The 20876-nt window shown below is 40.2% G+C and overlaps 1 protein-coding gene across 3 annotated transcripts in view; it reads left to right on the top strand.

The window, feature by feature from the left end:
• setd1ba (SET domain containing 1B, histone lysine methyltransferase a) overlaps positions 1–20876 on the top strand; it is a 149655-nt gene that overhangs the window by 111476 nt on the left and 17303 nt on the right. For all 3 annotated transcript variants that reach the window (XM_072247764.1, XM_072247763.1, XM_072247762.1), the window contains 6 exons: positions 476–658; positions 7183–7270; positions 7827–8059; positions 9461–9530; positions 11142–11420; positions 14205–15848. In XM_072247764.1, coding sequence (XP_072103865.1) covers positions 476–658; positions 7183–7270; positions 7827–8059; positions 9461–9530; positions 11142–11420; positions 14205–15848 — 2497 coding nt within the window. The remainder of the gene's footprint in view (positions 1–475; positions 659–7182; positions 7271–7826; positions 8060–9460; positions 9531–11141; positions 11421–14204; positions 15849–20876) is intronic.

Raw genomic sequence — 20876 nt, 5'->3', positions numbered from 1 at the left:
GTAGTTCACACCTCACACTAATGAATACCTCAGCTCATTCCTGTGAAAATATTGGAAAGAATAGTCAGAATTATGTGTGCTGGGGCACTAACCCTCAATTCTGAACACAATAAAGGCTCACCAACTCTGGTTAATACAGTAAGCTTATTCTCCTGAATGCACAGACTAGTGATTTAGTTGTGAAAGATTTCTCATGGGTTATTTAGCCTGGTGTAATAATTCTCACCAGGCACAATTAGATCAATTAACTAATGCTCTGGACTAACTGTTCTATCCTCCACAAAAATAATGAAAGCAACACCAGGTTTAAATTAATTCAAACATCAGTTTTTGCTCAACGTTCACTTTGTTCAAACTAGATAGTACAACAATATCTGTATTAATTGGTAATACTCATGGTGGTTGCTTATTTGGATCAGAATTTTCATTTGGATTTTCTATTTTCTTGTAACAAAATCATTATTCCCTTCCACAGGCTTCACAGACACCAGTAAAATCAGCAGATCAAAGTAAAGATGAGGAAAGACCAAAGCCGAAAGAAGCAGCTCCAGCTTCAACATGTCTGCTGGAGACCTGGCCCAAAGGAGAAGGGCTTGGCTATGAAGGCATGGGGCTGGGTATGGGTCTGAGGGGTGCAATCAGATTACCATCCTTTAAGGTAAGTGAAACCTAGAGCACTAAAAGACAAAAGTCATTTTATGAAATACCATATGAAAATAAAATATTTGAAGAATTTAAGTATAGATCGAAGAATATGCTTTCAAGGAACTTTGGAAAATAAATGAAAACTTTTCCATTAAATGAAGAGAGAAAATAAATCTAGAGAAATTGCAGACTGTTGCAAAAAATATAAGGTTGTGATAGGAGGTGATTTTTAACTTTCCACATATTGACTAGGATCTCCATACTGTAAAAGGGCTAGATGGGAAATAGTTTGTCAAATGTGTCAAGTAAGTTCCCTTAGATCAGTACATAGAAATCCCAATTAGAGGGAGTGTGATACCAGATCTCCAAGGGATTGAGATAGGGCAGGTGTCAGCAGTTTGTGTTGGGCAATATTTTGCACCTGGTCATCATATTGCTTTTAGCATCAAGGTAATTATGGAAAAGGATAGGCCTGGTCCTCAGTTTGAGATTCTAAATTGGAAAAAGATCAATTTTGATGCCATCAGAAAGGATCTGGCAAGTGTGGATTGGGACAGGTTGTTTTCTGGGAAAGGTGTATTTGATACTTGGTTTTCGAGAGATATTGAGGCACTGGTAAAGAAAAAGAAGGAGGTGCTTAGCAGATTTAGCCAGGCAGGAACAAATGAGGTACTTGAGAAGTGTAAGAAATGCAAGAGAACACTCTAAAAGGAAATCGTGGGCTGAAAGAAGGCATGAGGTTGCTCTAGCTGATAAGGTGGAGATTCCTAAGCTAAAAAGATAGCAAGGGACAAAATTTGTCCTCTCAATGATCAGAATGGTATTTATCATGAAGCTAAAAGAGATGGGGGAGATTTTAAATTGTTTTTTTTGCATATGTATTTACAGTACTTGGGAGATGGACACAGTCTATAGAAGTCAGTCAACACAGCAGCAAGGTCATGGACTTATACAGATTACAGAGGAGGAGGTGTTTGTCTTGAGGCAAATTTGGGTGGATAAATCCCCAGGGCTTGACAAGTTGCTCCCTCGGACCCTGTGGGAGGCTAATGCCGAAATTGCAGGGGCCTAGCAAAGGTATTTGAAACACACCATAAGTGAGATGCTGGAGAATTGGGGGATAACTAATGTTGTTCTATTGTTTATGAAAAGCTTTAAGAATAGGGCAGGAAACTGTACGCTGGTGAGCCTGACATCAGCAGTGGGAAAGTTGTTGAAATATATTCCAAGGGACCAGATATATAAGTATTTGGATAGACGAGGACTTATTAGGATAGTCAACGTGGCTTTATGCACAGTAGTTCATGTATAACCAAACCTGTAGAGTTTTTTGAGGAAGTTACGATGAAAGTTGCTGATGGCAAGGTAGTGGATGTTGACTTTAGCAAGAGCTTTGACAAGGTCCCACATGGGAAGTTGGTCAAGAAGGTTCAGTCGCTTGGCATACATAATTAGGTAGTAAATAGGATTAGACATTGGTTTCAAGGGAGAAGCCAGGGAGTGATAGTAGATGGATGCCTCTCTGACTGGAGGCCTGTGATTTGTGAATCTGCGCTGGGTCCATTGTTGTTTGTCATCTATATCAATGTTCTGGATGATAATGTGGTAAACTGGATCAGCAAATTTGCGGATGACATCAAGATTGGGGATGTTATGGACAACGGGGAAGACCATCAAAGCTTGCAGAAGGATCTGGACCAGCTGGAAAAATTGGGCTGAAAAATGTCAGATGGAATTTAATGCAGACAAGTGTGAGGTGTTGCACTTTGGGAGGACCTACCAGGGTAGGTCTTACACAGTGAACAGCAGGGTACTGAGGAGTGTGGTAGAACAGGGATCTGGGAATACAGATCCATAATTCCTTGAAAATGGCCTCTCAGGTAGATAGGATCATAAAGAAAGCTTTTGGCACAAGCAGATAGTGTTGTAAACAGAGTTTTGGTAATTTAGCCTTCATAAATCAATGTATTGAGTACATGGGTTGGAATGTTATGTTGAAATTGTGTAAGACATTGGTGAGGCCTAATTTGGAGTATTGTATGCACTTTTGGTCACCTACCTACAGATGTAATTAAGATTGAAAGAGTGCAGAGAAAATTTACAAGGATGTTGCTAGGGCATGAACTGAGTTGACGGATTGAGGGAAGATTTGATAGAGGTACACAAAATTATGAGGGTATAGATAGGAAGGCTTTTTCCACTGAGATTAGGTGAGACTACAACTAGAGGTCATGGGTTAAGGGTGTAAGGTGAAATATTTAAGTGGAACATGAGGGGGACCTTCCTCACTCAGAGGTTGTTGAGATTGTGGATCAAGCTGCCAGCAGAAGTGATGGATACAGGTTCAATTGCAACATTCAAGACAAATTTGGTTAGATACATGGCAGGGATGGGTTTGGAGGGTTATGGTCTGGGTGCAAGTCAATGGGACTAGGCAGATTAATGGAATGATGCAGGAAAGATTCATTAAGAGGCTGTCAGGACTGTATGGTTTAAGATATAAGGAGAGACTGGATGGACTGGACTGTTTCACTTGAAGCTGAGAGGTGACCTTATAGAGGTTTAGAAAATTGTGAGAGGCATAGATAATATGAATGTCACAGTCTTTTTCCCAGGATAGGAAAGTCTAAAGCTAGAGGGTATAGGTTTAAGGTGCAAGGACAAAGATTTAAAGAAAGCATAATGGACAAGCTTTTTACACAAATGGTAGTAGATTCACGGAACAAGCTGCTAGAGGGAAAAAGTGGTGATGTTAGATATTTGGACAGATATATGGATTAGAGAGGCTTAGAGCAGGGGTTCCCAACTTGGGGTCCATGGCATAAAAAGGTTGGACCCCTCCCTTAGACCAAACACAGGTAAATGATTAGAGCTTGATTTGTGTGGATGAATTGGGCTAAACCACCTGTTTCCATGCTGTGTAACTCTACAGCCCTGTGTCTCAATGAATAACAATTGCTAACATTGAGCTTTACAGCCAGGGTTCTGAAAGAAAGCAATTTTCTCTAAAATTTTAAGAATTTGCAAGATCGCATTCTCTATGTGTATAACTGCTTAACATAGCAGTAATGAAATCTCTCTCTCAGTTGAAAATACCAAGATAATCCATTCATCTAAAGCCATAGTTGTTATCAAAAATAGGTATCTTTTGTTTTTGCCTAATCAGATACTTAGTTTGGGTACACATTGTTGTAAACTTTTACATTATGCTCTAGAGTTAAATTATTCTCATGGCTACTCCAACTAGATTGATAGCTTGATTAAAAGCTTCCTGCAAAGGCAGGACTTTATAGAATGTTTAAGGCTGCCTTTCATCATATATTTTTGACTATCATACTTCCCCCAAGATGTCATCATCCCAGTCGTTTAATCTGGCTGCCACAAACCCAATGAACGTAAGTGCCTGTCAGACAGATCAATTGAACTTAGCAGTTTTCCAACAGAATTTCCATTGGCTACCTGAGCCTTCTGTTATGAGAACCAACAATGGTGCCTTTCATTATATTGAAAGGGTGCCATTGTAGCATAGAGGTTAGCGCCACGACATTACAGCTCAGGGCATCTAGAGTTTGAAGTTCAAACCCTTCGCCATCTGTAAGAAGTCTGTATACCCTCCCCGTAGAATGTGTCGGTTTTCCCTGAGTGCTCCAGTGTCCTCCCACAGTCCAAAGATGTACCAGATAGGTTAACTGGTCATTGTAAACTGTCCCGTGATTAGGTTAGGGTTAATCGAGTTTGTCGGGTGTTGCTGGGGCGACGTGGCTTAAAGGCCCGAAAGGGCCTATTCCACGCTGTATCGCTAAAATAAAATAAATATTGTGATACCCTCTTCAGTAGAGAACTTTTAAGACTTATAATCCTCCAAGTCAATAAGTTACTCCACATCTCCGCCTAAAGCAGCCCTGACCCCTTGTGCCTCCTAACTTAGTACCTCAATATCAAGCCTGTATTTCCCTGCCAGAATGTGGTATTGACTCTCATTCTTCTGAAATAAATCAAGATAATCTCTCATCACCTAAGATGTCAAAAGAACTGTAGATTTGCTCTGAGTTCAGCATTTAAATGGGAAACATTTTGTGCTTCTACTATTGGCAATTCCAGTTGCACCATGTAATCAATGAAGCAAGTTTAAATGACATTCCTGCTTCTGTAGTAAATCCTCAAAAGGAACCAGTCCTTCCAAAGATGGTGTTAGCAGTGAGGCAGAATTCAACCCAGGATTTTTCCTGCATGTCAGTGAAGTAGCCCAGTGGTCCAGATACTGATAGGTTGAGCAGCTCCAACACCCTGCACAGTCCATCAATGTGATCATTTTTCACAGGCACAAGACAATGTGGAAGAGCAGAACCACATCATGGTATCTATCTTGACTTGCCAAAAATAGCCATCTTCCATGATCCAGAGAAGTTGCTTGCTATTACTCGAAGAAATTTTGCCAAAGTCTTTTAAAAAGACAATAGCAATTACAGGGCGACACACACAAGATGCTGGAGGAACTCAGCAGGCCAGGCAGCATCTATGGAAAGAGTAAAATTAATGTTTTGGGCTGAGACCCTTCATCAGGACCTCTAGCATTTTCTGTGTGTTGCTTTGGATTTCCAGCATTGGCAGATTCTCTTCTGTTTGTGAATAGCAATTACAATTGTTTATTTAAGGGTATTCGTATTCAATAGGTCAGTGAGATTTAATAAGAAACAAGTATAACCAAGGTCAATCAGTATTGATTCAGACACAGCAATTGTACAAAATGAACAGTCAGCCTTTATTTTGACCTTTTGTATGTACCAGCATTGTCTACTTTCCATCCCAATGTTTTCAAGTTCCTGGTTTTAAAATAAATACCTATTTTTTTTTCTAGTGAGGTTCATACAAGTCGCAGTTTTTCTCCTTGAAGGGTTCCAATGTCAGCTGCTATTGTTATTGTAAACTAACATTATGTATTGATGAAGAATTAAAATCTTAATTGCCAAATTGAAGGCGTGGCAGAACAATTAATCATCCATATGAAATATGATCTGGATATGAGCCATACAGGAAGTCTTGGTAAAAGATTTGCTATAATCAGAGAATTAAAGGGCTTAGTGGAACCGAAGGAAGGTATTTGATCTCTAGTTGTGGTCATTAGTGCATTATTAGATCTTTGCTCGAATGAATTTAAACACAGTTTACTGATGAAAATCTTATTCTTAACTCCTTAACTCAAAGAGGATATTCACATTATATTTACTGAAAGAACTTCCAGTATTAAATGTTAGATAATTTCCAGGTGCAGGGTAATTGTTCCTCTCTTGGCATGTTCTGGGCTTGTTCATTTGCCTAGAAATCCTGATGTTGCTGACGGTTGCACAAGGAGGTGTTGGTAATCACAGAGGGTAAAATAGACATTTCTGCATAAAGGGCTATGCCAATGTTTCTTAAAAATCGCTTGATTGCAAATGATTGACTAAAAATAAAGTTTGTAAGTAAATATAAGTAAGTAAATATAATTTTGATTTAGAGTTGAATATGTTTCACTCGGATTATACTTGTTGATTTCCCTTTTTCTTGAACCTAACATCTTGTTCCCCACCATGTCTCTATTACGTTATCCTTTTATTCTCCACAAAAGGGCCATGTTAAATTTATCATCATATCTTTCCATTTCTGCTATTGTTGTGGAGATTGTGGGGATTAAGAATATTGCTTTGATGGCAATCAATCAAAAGCTGAGGTTATGTTTTTGTAGATGGAACTGAGGTAAAATACAACAAATGCAAAGGTGATGCTGCTCTACCACTGTGTTGGTTTGCATTTGGTGGTCTTGGAAGAAGCTTTCTTTCCTCTTATAGTGCTCCTGGATTCAGCAGCTTGATTCATTGATATCATGCTTCATGAAGCTGTCTATTAAAGTCAACATACTTGTTTGATATTGGATCAATTTTTTGATGTTTTTTGATATTGGATCAATTTGAGTCAATAGGTGAGCTATGGTTCTATGATGTTGTTCCTGCACAAATTAAATGTTGACTAATATTGAAGAATTTTCACCTCCTCCTGGAACTTTATTTCATGGAATCATTTCAGAATCTCTGGAAAATTAGTGTCTGTTTCTGTTAATGGTGTACTTGTGGCTCCTACTGCATTGCTACATTGACCAAAGCATTCCATTAGAAAAGTTCTGAGACCTTCTCGTGGTCTTATTACATAGAGCTTCTGAAGTGCCATGTCTTTGGAGCCTTTATCATGCAGGTACTGTGACAGCAGCAGTCCCGTTTTCTCAGTACATTGTCATTAGTTAGAATACTGGCACAAGCTGACTAAACCTGAGATGCTCAGAACCGTTGGTTGGTTTGCTCATATTAGCTTGTCTTAACACTTTGTATGAAACTTGAAGCATTCAATGTATTTTCTTCCACAGCAGCAGCTCATAAATATGTAAATTATAGTTATTTTTTGAAGCTGCAACACTTCTATTTACATAGATTGCTTCTTCAAAACTAATCACTAAGTGGGATTTTCAAGAAAGTTGTTGCATTATTTGTCTGTAATAATTTACAGGTAAAAAGGAAAGAGCCTCCTGAAGCAGCCTCCTTGGGTGATCAGAAGAGAATTAGACCATCCACACCCCTGGATGATGATGATGAAGGTTGGCGTAGATTTAATGCATTTATTTACAGTGCTGTCTGAATTTGATATTTATAATTTTACAAGCAGAAATTAAGCTGCTTTCTTACAATTTTCTAAACAATTTTTATGTTACCCATGCTCCCAGTTTCACTTATGAATTTGGAATTCCATTTTTGACTTTTCTTTCCCCTCTTTCTAAAACAGTCCAGTCCTGCCTGCTTTTGCTTTCACATCTTATCCACTTGTTGCTCACTTGTTATTGCACTGTCTTTATAACCCTTGGGTTAGCTTGTTACGTAAAGAGTCCTTTTTGACTTTGGGCAAGTTACCTGTTATGTACTTCATGCACTTTGTGAATAAAATATTCTGTATAATATATGGTTCAATTTCTGGCTAATCTACTGTTAAAAATGTGCCTACATAAAATTGTGGGAATGATGTTAATATAGAAAATGTTGTATGAACAAGATAATAAAAGGGTTTTTTTTTGAAAAAGATGATGACCTAATGGTAGGGTGGGCAGTGGCTGTTTGGTTTTATCACTAGAAGTTTACTCTTTTCTTTATTTGTAACAGAGTCTGAGCGAGACCGCGAGATGTCAGATGTTGCCAGTCATTCTTCTGAATTATCTAAGAGGGACTTGGAGTCTGTAACTGAGAGGAGAAAACCAGCAAAGCCATTAAAGCTAGACAGTGAGGGAGAGGAGGAAGAGGAAACTTCTGGAAAAGAAGAAGAGGAATCGTCATCAGAGAAAGAGGATGAAGAGGAACAGGATGAAGAGGTTTCGGAAAAGGCTTCATCGGAGAAGGTTATTTTGTTCTTCAATATTTTATGATGAAAGTTAAGGTGGGAAACTTGTTTTAAAAGCCCTTCCAATGCATTGTGCCACCAATTTCAATTCTGATGATCAACTTTTGTCGAATTGAAATCACCTACTTAATAAGGGTGTCCAGGAACAGAACAGATTTCAGCACTGACTGTTAGTTTGTACCACTGTAAAATTAACAATAGGTTGGTAAGTGGTTTGAAATAGAAGTCATGGACTTAAATGTTGATTTATTTGTAAACAAATATTTGATCTTTTGACTGCAAGACGGGTAAATAAAATTGGAATACAAAAGAAAATGACAGGAAGATTTTGCAGGATCTGTGGAAAGGGAAAGAGATTTAGTGCTTTCAAGTTAGAGTAACTTAATGAAAACTAGAAACGTTAATTTAAGTTGCTGAGAAATGAGGGAGGGATGAAGAGGAGAGGGAAGCCAGGATTTCCAGGGAAATAAGTTGTAGAAATTGGGTTAATGGGAGCATTTAAAGAGAGAGACAAAATGGAACTGAAGTACGAGCAGCAGCCAATTAAAGTGTAAAAATACTGATTAAGGAATATGAAGATGTGTGAAATGTACTCTAGGTTTGTTGGATATGTGTAGCAAGTGAGGCTGTGCTAATAGAAATAGAACAACTGAGGCAATGTCACAGCTGGAGAAGCTACAGCAGAAATAGCTATTTCTGACACTGACAGCAAAAAGTAGCTGGCATTCTAGAATTCAATGGTCGGTCAGGCAGGCTGCAATGCGCCCAGATGGAAGATATGGTGCTGGTCCTCAAGCATCTCTTGTGCGTTATTATGACAAGGCAGAAGTCAAATAGGTCAGAATGGGATGGGGAATGAAAGAAGCAGGGAACATGGAGCCTTGAATTGCCCCTGCAGCTTGAATGTAGGTGCTCCGAGAAGCGGCCGTCCGCTCTTGTTTGGTTTCTCCAATGAATAAGGGACCTCATTGTGAATGCGAGACATGGATTGAAAGATGTACTTGAATGCATCTTTTGTGAAGCCATGCTGCCTCTGGTTCATTAGATCATGATTTTTCCATATGTTCTATTATTACATCCTTCACAAATGCTTCCAGCATTTTTCTAAAAATAAATTGTGTTTAACTTGCCTAACGTTACCTATTTTTTTTTGTTTCCAAATCATTTTCAATAACTTTGGATAACACAAGGCTGGTTTTCCAATTCAACATTATGACTATGCTGATATAATGCCATTGTGATATTAAATAGATGTTTGATCTGGACATAAGTAATTGTAAATTATGCAACCATCTTTGTCCCAGAGCTCTGTTTTTGTTCCCAGTGTATTACTGTAGATTTTTTTTAAGCTACTGGTTATTGAAATGAAGCAAAAGTAAATTTTACTGAACATTTTCAGGAGGAAGATGGTGAAGATGAAGAAGCAGATGCTGAGACCAGTGAAAAGGAGGGGCTAGATTCTGAAGAAGGTGAGATCTTGTTGATGAGTGAACCAGAGCTGATGAAAGATGACATTGGATGGCAGTAGACCAGCAGTTTAACTTCATGTGATCTTTAGACATTGGGAAAATCAGGAGAAAGCGATGCAAAATAGACCTTGGCAACCTGTAGTTCCTAAAATATGTACAGGATTAAAAAGCTTGACTACTGTTGGATTCTGAAGTCAGGAAGGTAGCACAAAACTTGTTTCACAATTGTTTTATTAAGCATTGATAGAACAAAGAGAAATTGAAACAAACAGTAATAGAGGTCTACTAAGTTAAGGGAAAGACAAAAAGCAAAGATGGCGCTGCCTTATGGCTAGCTATTTTTATACCGATATATAAAGAGATAAATTCAAATTTGTAGATAAGAGTCAACCAATGAGATGCACTCTAATTCAAAAATACAGTACTAAGAGAAGTTTCCAGAATCATCCCAATATAGTCACTAGGGGACACAATAAACAACTGCATATACATACTATGACCACAAGGAAGCACACTAGGCAGTTACTTGTATACAAACTGAAAAGAAAATAACAATTAAACATCTAATCTAAGAATTAAACAATTGGATCCAACACTATATTGCAGAATTCAATAATTATTTTCTTTGAGTGTCTGTAGTCAGTTAGTGGTTAGTCAGAATATTCATGTTTGACATCTTGTATAACCAGCCTGGAGGTATGTCTAGATAGTTTAGATTAATACTATACAATTATTGGGCTGGATCTCACTAGAGCTAGCTTTTACCTGGCATCAGTGTCTGCAATCCCTTTGCACCTCTCGTATTACATGCCCACCATTGCCTGGACCACTTCTGGAGAACCAGTGCTGCCGGCCCAAATCAATTACTGAGGCCTAAGCAGCATCTTGCCCTCAGATGTTATGGTGTCGTTACCTCATGCCAGTAATGCTTGACTGGTATCAACAAAAGGCAAAGCTACCATTCTGAGAATGCAAATCTGCATCTAGCTTCAATGCAAGTCACCAAATGCTGTTGGTTGCAAAGATTCAGCCTATTAATTTTCTCTCTTTGTCAAAGTTGCAATGTATTAGAGTCCTTTCTTTTGCCCATTACACCGCTGGCGTTTAGAGCAGCAATGAAGGTCCACCACCTCTGGTGGTGTCCAGGGTTTCCTTCGTTGTGTTAGCAGCTTCCTCTCGGTTTTCACTACTGTCAGTCATGCAAGTCCTGAGTGGAGACTCAGGAATACCATTGCACTCAGATTTAAAAGGATTCTTCATTGCTGTTTCCATAACAATTTTGTTTTACCAGTCAGGGTTGTTAGCCCTGAGCTGAATCTCCAAACTTGGTGGACCATTCTTAGTCTGGCTCTTTGACCTGTCTGGCATGGGTGACCCTACCAAAAGTCAAACATAAAGCCTTGACTCCAGCTAATGGAGCTCTCTGGGTCATTGAGGCAAGCAAGCCTCCAAACCACAACAAGGTTGTGGTCCTCTTGGAGGGTTTAGATGTCCTTACTGTTGCTCAAAAGATTGTATGTTGTAGTTCTTGTACCATTGATAGCCTTTTCATTCCCTGCAAATCTAATGTATTGGATATTGCAAATAACGTAACAATTTCTACATTTGCAGATGAAGTGATCAGTGTTGCATCATCAAAAGTGGAGGTGGAATATTCCGATGACAGTGATGAGTCCTCAGAATATGAATCCAGTTCGGAAGAGGAAGAAGAGGAGGAGGAGGAAGAAAAGGAAAAAGCACCACTATTAGAAGAGACTGCAGTAGAAACAGAAATAGCAGCACAACAATTGGAAAAGGTAGTTGATATCTTGAGTGAGAGTATCACAGAGGAAGCTCCTCCAGATACAGAGCTAGTTGTAAAACCTGCTCCATCACCGGAGAGAGTTCCAGGTAAGATAACTGTATTTAATTACAAATAGAAATCAGACTGTGATTCCTTTTTACAAATCCTACTACAAACCTCTAGATCGTGGGTTCCCAACGTGGGTTCCATGCACCCCTCGGTTAATGGTAGGGGTCGACAGCATAAAAAATGGTTGGGAACCCCTGCTCGAAATCTACATACTCCGATTTCATGAGGTAGAAATTCTTTACAAACTAAAGAGAGAGGCATGTAGTTGGGTAGCTGGGGGTTGGTGGAGGGTGGTGGTGCCCATGCCAGCTTAATGCTAGGCCCTAAAGCTCTGTTATTCTACTGGCCGTGAGTACAGTTGAAAGTGTGGTGAAACAGGCCTTCAAAAGCAGAGGTTTCTGAGTGGGGGATGCTTGGGACGTGAGGGAGATGAACAGACGCGTATAATGGAACTTGAGATAGTTGAAGGGCCCAGGAGTGATCAGGGCGATTTGAGAGATGATGAGGATGGTGATTTCGTGATGATTTAATAGAATAGCAGAATCAGGTTTAATATCACCGGCATATGTTGTGAAATTTGTCAACTTTGCAGCAGCAGTACTATGCAATATATAATAAATATAGAAAAAAACTGAATTACAGTTAGTATATATATGAAATAGTTAAATTAAAATAAAAACACAGTAGGCTCTCTGTTGAGGATATTTTGCAGGGGAGTCTTGGAAAGAAGATTTGGGGCTGCTGGGAGAAAATGAGGATGCTGAGATATTCTGGAGGGGTCGGAAGAAGGCATCAGTGTGTGGTTGGGGAGAAATCTGGAAGCCAAGAAGTTGTAGGTTGGGAGGTGGGCAGGTTGGATCATAAATAATCAAAAGAAGAATTAAGAAAGATTCCTCAGGTTCACTGGTAGTAACCTGGGCAGAGTTGGCTCTTTCATACCAGGTGAGACCTTGACTTGCCATTGCTTGAGGCCCACAGCCCCATGCTGCACACAAGCCTTGTGCCTGTGGTAGAATTTTATGTGAGTCATGTCAGCCATGTAGTGTATTTAACAAGCTATTAATCTCTGTGGTTCCATTTCTCACATGCTCCCGAGTATTCAATACATTAAATATTGCTTCGGGTTTAACAAAATTTATTAGACTGGTTACAGTTACAGAAGAAAATTAATTTTGGCCTTCATTATATGGTTAATAATGCTGCCATTCTTATTAGAGATACAATGCTACAGTTAAAATTAGATTCTCCTTTGTCAATGTTTGGGGTGCAATACAGATTTGAACCCGAAATATTAATTTCCCTTTCCCTACTTTTGTTTTCAATCATTGACAATTTATCAGATTGACATTAAGGTACACCTGTCAACTCTTCTTGAAAGCAGCTTGCATACCTGAACTCTAAAATCCTTAACTGGTACTGCCATTCCTTAAGAGCTTTGGATAAGAATCAAAAAGCAAGTTTTGAAATATAGCAAAACATCACATCTTTAAGATTATAGCACGACAACCAAACTGATCTCTTCTTTCCCCAGGCCCCAGACTCTTTCTCCCCAGGCTACACTGCCTTTCTCTTCCACAACCCTACCCCCTCACCATTCTTGCATTTCAGTCAGTCTCAGTCTCAGTCTCAGTCTCAGTCTCTCTCTCTCTCTCTCTCTCTCTCTCTCTCTCTCTCTCTCTCTCTCTCTCTCTCTCTCTCTCTCTCTCTCTCTCTCTTTTTTTCTCCTTCCCCCCCCCCCCCCCCTCCTGTTCTGCATTCCATGAAGCAAGGATTGCTGAAACAGCCAACCGGAAATCACGAAGATGTGTTCCGATTTAAGAGGATTTTGACAGGTTACTTGGGACAAAAAAGTGTTTCCACAGGCAGTATGGTCAACAGTTACAGAACACATTTTAAAGTGATTGGCAAAAAAGTCAGCAATGAGATTTTTTTTTGTCTAGATGAGTTGCTATAATCTGGAAAACACTTGGCTGAAAGGGCAAGCACATTCAACAGTAATTTTAAAGTTGAACGATATCCAAATCAAAAAGAAATGTATTAACATTTTAAAAGAATAAGAATGCTGGGCTGAATGTGCTGTATGATTTTTAAGAGAGAGAAATAATGATGGATAATATTTCATAGAACAGCCCATGATGTTGTGCCGACATTTTAACCTATCTAAGATTAACCTAACCCTTCCTTCCCACATAGCCCTCCATTTTTTTCTCATCTTTGTGCCCATGTTTTCTTAGAAGTGTCTCTGGTTCATAGATCATTCTGATTGTATAGGCACTACAGCGCCTCTTTCACCTCAGACGGTTGAAGTTTGGTATGGGCCCCCAAATCCTAAGAACTTTCTACGGGGGCACAATTGAGAGCATCCTGACTGGCTGCATCACTGCCTAGAATGGGAACTGTACCTTCCTTAATCGCAGGTCTCTGCAGAGAGTGGTGCAGACAGCCCAGCACATCTGTAGTTGTGAACTTTCCATGATTCAAGACATATACAAGCACAGGTGTGTAAAAAGGGCTCGTAGGATCATTGGGGACTCAAGTCACCCCAACCACAATCTATTTCAGCTGCTACCATCTGGGAAGTGGTACTGCAGCATAAAAGCCAGGACCAACAGGCTCCGGGACAGCTTCTTCCACTGGGTCATCAGACTGATGAACTCACGCTGACTTGAGTGTACTCTATATTACATTGACAGTTCTATTTATTATAAATTACTATGATTGCACATTGCACATTTAGATGGATTTTTACTCATGTATGTGAAGGATGTAAGAAATGAAGTCAATTCAATTCAATTTTAATATTGTAATGATGTTCTTTGTAGGAGAGGAACTGGATCCAGATATTGAATTAACTGAGCTTCCAAAGGTCGACACAGCCGATGATGTTGGAATTCCCAGGCCATCTACTCCAACGGGAGCCTTTGCTGCCCTGTCAGTTATTAAAAGCAGTGTTCTCAACAAGTCTGATGATAGCGACTCCGAAGTGCGTAACAAATTGAAGTTCACCTCGTCGACGACAGATGAGGATGACGGTCTTCCACACACACCTGGCAGAGAAATTTCAATTCACTTTGATTCCGATACTTCAATTTCATCCTTCGCAAAGCCACCGATGTCCATCCCAGCAGTTCCTCCGACACCTGGCAAGCAGGAGGTACTTGCCGTCACTCGATCTCCAGTACCTGAACACGCAGCCTTGGTGAAAACTGCTTCTGAAGATGGCCCGCCAAGAACTCCTGGGCGCGATTTTGTGGCTGACCCTGTAAAAGGTCTTACAACATCTCTGAGCACTGAGACAGTTCCACAGACTCCGGGCAGTGAAGGGCCATTAACAGGAAACAGTTTGACTCTGAGTTCTCCTCATATTCCTGGCAGTCCATTTACATATCCGTCTCAGTCACCTGGTGTAAATTCTGGAGTTCCCCGTACTCCAGGAAGGGATTTCAACTTCGCTGCTTTTCCTGAAGCGAATACTGTTGCTGGATCTCCATTATTAGCATCCAAAAAGTCTTCACTGGATGGAGAAAAGGAAAATCTAACACATAAGGAACCATCCAACACCTCCCCATTGTTAAGTGTGAATAAGTTGCTATCGCCTTCTCTTCCTCTGCCTGTCAAGTTCATTTCTCCTCCTAATTTGCCAGTAGAGTTGGGATTATTGCCTGACTCTGCCTTGAGTCCATTAATAAAATCTGCAACGGTGCCAAATAAGGAAAAAATGGAAGAGGGAGACAAGTCTGAAGCTGAGAGAGTATTAATTTTGCCAGAACCTGTACCACCATTGCCTCCTGGCAGTATTCCAAACCAAAAGGTCCCTCAACACAAAATCACCTATGCAAAAGAAAGGCATGCATCTCAAGCACCAGTCCCTACTTTTGAGTCCCAGTTAAAAGAGGAACCAGTAGATAAAGTGGTCGGTAAGGTATGGCCTCCTTTGCAGGCTAGCACAATTGAAGCTGATACTAAAGACCTCAGTTGTCCACGGGTTGATGATCACTTTGGTCTGAAAGACCCGGCGGCTGTTACATTAGACTTCAGGGAGGAAAGCGTTGCGACTTTCACTGAGATGTTTGGGGACTGTAGAAGCAAAAAGCAGCTAAAAGAATCTGACAGGTTGATTTCGAAAGAACTGCAGACAAAGATCAAGGTTGAAGCTGAGGACGACGAAGATGAAGAATATGAAGACGAGAAACAGAAAGCTAAGTTTAAGGAACGATGGACTCGAAGACATAGGAAAAAATATGATGAGTGGTATGATGATATACCATCATCTGATTCCTCTCCACCAAGATCACTATTTAAACCCCGCTCTGAATTTGAGGAGATGACCATTTTGTATGACATATGGAATGAAGGAATAGATGAGGAAGATATTAAATTCATGAAAATTACTTATGATAGAATGCTTCTGCAGGACAATTGCATGGACTGTCTAAATGACACACTGTGGGTCCATCATCCTTATATCCTTTCAGATTATTATGCCTACCTGAAACGGTTTAACTTGTATATCATTCTTTTGTCTTTGAGATGAGAGTTATAAATACATTGCAAATCACTTAAGTAATACTTGCATCTCTTTGGGTGATAATTGGAAAAGTGAATTAATGCAAAATAATTGATCATTCACATTCTCACCGTTCAGATTCTAAAACTAGCAATGGGGTTATTGCATGACTCTATCATACGCGATGCAAATACAAATAATGTGATTACCTACTCAAAAAGATGATATCTATCACAGATTTTTTATTTCACTAATTATAAATCTCCAGGCATTCAATACTGCTGGTTTTGGTCGCCTACGCTGCTAAACCTTGGGGTTGCTCACTTTAAGTTCTATATCCAGTTCCTGAGATTCCCATACCAGCTTCCTATAATTGCAGCAGTATTTCAACAACTCCTCTCTGATGCTACCGGGAATCAAATCCACTCTTGCTCAGTTGAAGAGCCTCTCTAAATAACGCTAAATCTTCAATCTGTTCTAGGGTCAGGCATCAATTCCTAACCCCACCATGCCCTATCTGTGCTAATAAAACAGTATTTCTATTTCTAGTGGACTGAACAAAACATCTTAAACCTATGCTTCTGAAGCCCTGAGTAACCGTGAGCAATGCCACAGGCAATCTACTAATGCAACCAAAAATTATGCAAAATCTTTAGGCGTCATTAATATTTAGTTAGATATTTTATATCGATGTTTACAACCAAAGCTTTTGCAATGGGGTTACCTGTTTCTTAGTACATTAATAATTATAATAAGGAAAGTCAACAATTTGTAAGGAAAGTCATATTAGCACCTGATTAATTCCAACGATTTAGATGGAGCAGAGTTTGTTAAGTGTGTCCAGGACAGATTCCTGTCACAGTATGTTGACAGGCCGACTGGGGGAATGCCATACTAGATCTAGTATTAGGTAACGAACCGGGTCAGGTCACAGATCTCTCAGTGGGTGAGCATCTGGGGGACAGTGACCTCCGCTCCCTGGCCTTTAGCATTATCATGGAAAAGGATAGAATCGGAGAGGACAGGAAAATTTTTAATTGGGGAAGGGCAAATTATGAGGTTATAAGGCAAGAACTTGCGGGTGTGAATTGGGATGATGTTTTTGCAGGGAAATGTACTATGGGACATGTGGTCGATGTTTAGAGATCTCTTGCAGGATGTTAGGGATAAGTTTGTCCCGGTGAGGAAGATAGAGAATGGTAGGGTGAAGGAACCATGGGTGACAAGTGAGGTGGAAAATCTAGTCAGGTGGAAGAAGGCAGCATACATGAGGTTTAGGAAGCAAGGATCAGGTGGGTCTATTAAGGAATATAGGGAAGCAAGAAAGGAGCTTAAGAAGGGGCTGAGAAGAGCAAGAAAGGGGCATGAGAAGGCCTTGGCGAGTAGGGTAAAGGAAAACCCCAAGGCATTCTTCAATTATGTGAAGAACAGAAGGATGACAGGAGTGAAGGTAGGAACAATTAGAGATAAAGGTGGGAAGATGTGCCTGGAGGCTGTGGAAGTGAGTGAGGTCCTCAATGAATACTTCTCTTCGGTATTCACCAATGAGAAGGAACTTGATGACGGTGAGGACAATATGGGTGAGTTTGATGTTCTGGAGCATGTAGATATTAAGGGAGAGGAGGTGTTGGAGTTGTTAAAATACATTAGGACAGATAAGTCCCCGGGGCCTGATGGAATATTCCCCAGGCTGCTCCACGAGGCAAGGGAAGAGATTGCTGAGCCTCTGGCTAGGATCTTTATGTCCTCGTTGTCCACGGGAATGGTACTGGAATGTGTCCTTGATTATCCTGGCAGCACTGCTCTGACAGCGTGCAGTGTAAAGTGAGTCTACGGACGGAAGATTGGTTTGTGTGATGTGCTGCGCCGTGTTCATGATCTTCTGCAGCTTCTTTCGGTCTTGGACAGGACAACCTCCATACCAGGTTGTAATACACCCTAGAAGAATGCTTTCTACGGTGCATCTATAAAAATTAGTGAGGGTTCTAGGGGACAGGCCAATCTTCTTTAGTTTTCTCAGGAAGTAAAGGCGCTGGTGGGCCTTCTTGGCAGTGAACTCTGCTTGGTTGGACCAAGTCAGGTGATTTGTGATATTGACCCCAAGGAACTTAAAGCTTTTGACCTGTTCCACTTACGCACCACCGATGTAAATTGGGTCGTGCGGTCCGCTACTCCTTCTAAAGTCAACAACCAATTCCTTCATCTTGCTGACGTTGAGGGATAGGTTATTGTCTTTGCACCATGCCACCAGGTTCTTAATTTCCTCTCTGTACTCAAACTCATCATTACCTGAGATACGGCCTACAATTGTTGTGTCATCAGCAAACTTATTTATTGAGTTTGATGGAAACTTGGCTACACAGTCATGGGTGTACAGTGAGTACAGCAGGGGGCTGAGTACACAGCCTTGTGGAGCACTGGTGCTCAGGGTGATTGTAGAGGAGAGCTTGTCCCCTATATTTAAAGCCTGGATCCTGTCTGTGAGGAAGTTGAAGATCCAGCTGCAGATCTGAGTGCTAAGGCCCAGGTTCCAGAGCTTAGGAATCAGTTTATTTGGAATGATGGTATTAAAGGCAGAGCTGTAGTCAATGAAAAGGAGCCTTACGTATACGTCTTTATTCTCCAGGAGTTCTAAGGAGGAATGTAGGGCCAGAGAGATGGCATCTGCCGTTGACCTGTTGCTCCGGTAGGCGAATTGCAGAGCGTCAAGGTTGACCGGTATAGATGAGGGTAGTGCAGTGGACGTGATCTACATGGATTTTAGTAAGGCAGTTGACAAGGTTCCACACAGTAGGCTTATTTAGAAAGTCAGAAGGCATGGGATCCAGGGAAGTTTGGCCAAGTGGATTCAGAATTGGCTTGCCTGCAGAAAGGAGGGAGTACATTCGGATTGGGGGGTTGTGACTAGTGGTGTCCCACAAGGATCGGTTCTGGGACCTCTACTTCTCATGATTTTTATTAACGACCTGGATGTGGGGGTAGAAGGGTGGGTTGGCAAGTTTGCGGACAACATAAAGGTTGGTGGTGTTGTGGATTGTGTAGAGGATTGTCGAAGATTACAGAGAGACACTGATAGGATGCAGAAGTGGGCTGAGAAGTGGCAGATGGAGTTCAACGCAGAGAAGTGTGAGGTGGTACACTTTGGAAGGACAAACTCCAAGGCAGAGTACAAAGTAAATGGTAGGATACTAGGTAGTGTGGAGGAGCAGAGGGATCTGGGGGTACATGTCCACAGATCCCTGAAAGTTGCCTCACAGATAGATAGGGTAGTGAAGAAAGCTTATGGAGTATTAACTTTCATAAGTCGAGGGATAGTGTTTAAGAGTCACGAGGTAATGATGCAGCTCTATAAAACTCTGGTTAGGCCGCACTTGGAGTACTGTGACCAGTTCTGGCCTCCTCACTATAGGAAGGATGTGGAAGCATTGGAAAGGGTACAGAGATTTACCAGGATATTGCCTGGTTTAGAGAGTATGCATTATGATCAGAGATTAAGGGAGCTAGGGCTTTACTCTTTGGAGAGAAGGAGGATGAGAGGAGACATGATAGAGGTATACAAGATATTAAGAGGAATAGATAGAGTGGACAGCCAGCGCCTCTTCCCCGGGGCACCACTGCTCAATACAAGAGGACATGGCTTTAAGGTAAGGGGTGGGAAGTTCAAGGGGGATATTAGAGGAAGGTTTTTTTACTCAGAGAATGGTTGGTGCGTGGAATACACTGCCTGAGTCAGTGGTGGTGGCAGATACACTGGTGAAATTTAAGAGACTACTAGACAGGTATATGGAGGAATTTAAGGTGGGAGGTTATATGGGAGGCAGGGTTTAAGGGTCGGCACAACATTGTGGGCTGAAGGGCCTGTACTGTGCTGTACTATTCCATGTTATATATATTGGCATTTGATCTCATTATTCATCAATATTCTAATCAAATTATTCAAATTGTTCATAAATGTTTGAATTTTATTTATTACATATAATCAAAATATGTTTTAAACAAATGATGCATTTAATGTTTTGCAATTGTTCAGTTGTCTACAAATTGTCATCTGTGTCATTTGGCCTTTTGTTATTGGTCTTACTTGAAGTTGGCCACTTCTGAATACCCCAAGCTGGAATCCTCTGTCTAATATTTGTGCAATACTTTTCAGAATCAATTCAAAGCCAACCAAATAAAAAATAACTGTCACTGACAAAATCAATTAAACGTGCAACAAAGAATTGTAGGAAGTGAAAATTATATTTTAAAATACTACTAATGAATATTAGAGAGGAAAGTACTATTTTTTTAATACTTGATATTACAGTCCATATTGATAATGATAAAAATTAGAAATATATGAAATGACACATCTCACACACTTTGTACTTTCTCAATCTAAGTTGAATTGGTTTGAAATTAAATTTTGAAAGCAAACAAAAATAATTGTAATTATCACCTGTTTTCTAGCAATTTTATATGAAATGGGAGGTAGGAACAGAAAAGAGAAGGAAAGGCTGATTCAGAAGAGAAATAGTGAACTTCTCAGAATACCACATTTCATTTCCAGTGATGAATCAATAAACACAAAATATAATGTTTGCAGAGACCTTTAGGGAAGTTACAAGTCATTGAAGTTTGTCTTTGAACACATCCCTTAATTACATGCTGTTGCAGCCAAAATACCCACCCACCCTCCACCAATGACTTAGTTTACATTCTACCCATTCTGCTCTGATCTACAATGGTTGTTGATGCCAGACCAAAGATTCCAATGCCAATCACTTAAAAAAAAATCTAATGACAAATGTTTTAGTGCTTCTTAAGTCAATGATGGTCAGTTAACAGTCGGATTCCTGGCATTACCTAAATCCAACATCAGACCAAGTACTGGTAAACCCCACTCACCAGTGCACAGCAATTCAATTTCAGATATTTAGCAAAAAATTAATTCATAAATATGAATTGCACAGGTTTAAACATAATGTAATGTACAGTACAAATGTAA

This window comes from Mobula birostris, chromosome 31, assembly GCF_030028105.1.
Source record: "Mobula birostris isolate sMobBir1 chromosome 31, sMobBir1.hap1, whole genome shotgun sequence".
Lineage (NCBI taxonomy): Eukaryota > Metazoa > Chordata > Chondrichthyes > Myliobatiformes > Myliobatidae > Mobula > Mobula birostris.
The sequence above is the reverse complement of the archived record's forward strand: the minus strand, read 5'-3'. Positions and strand labels throughout refer to the sequence as shown.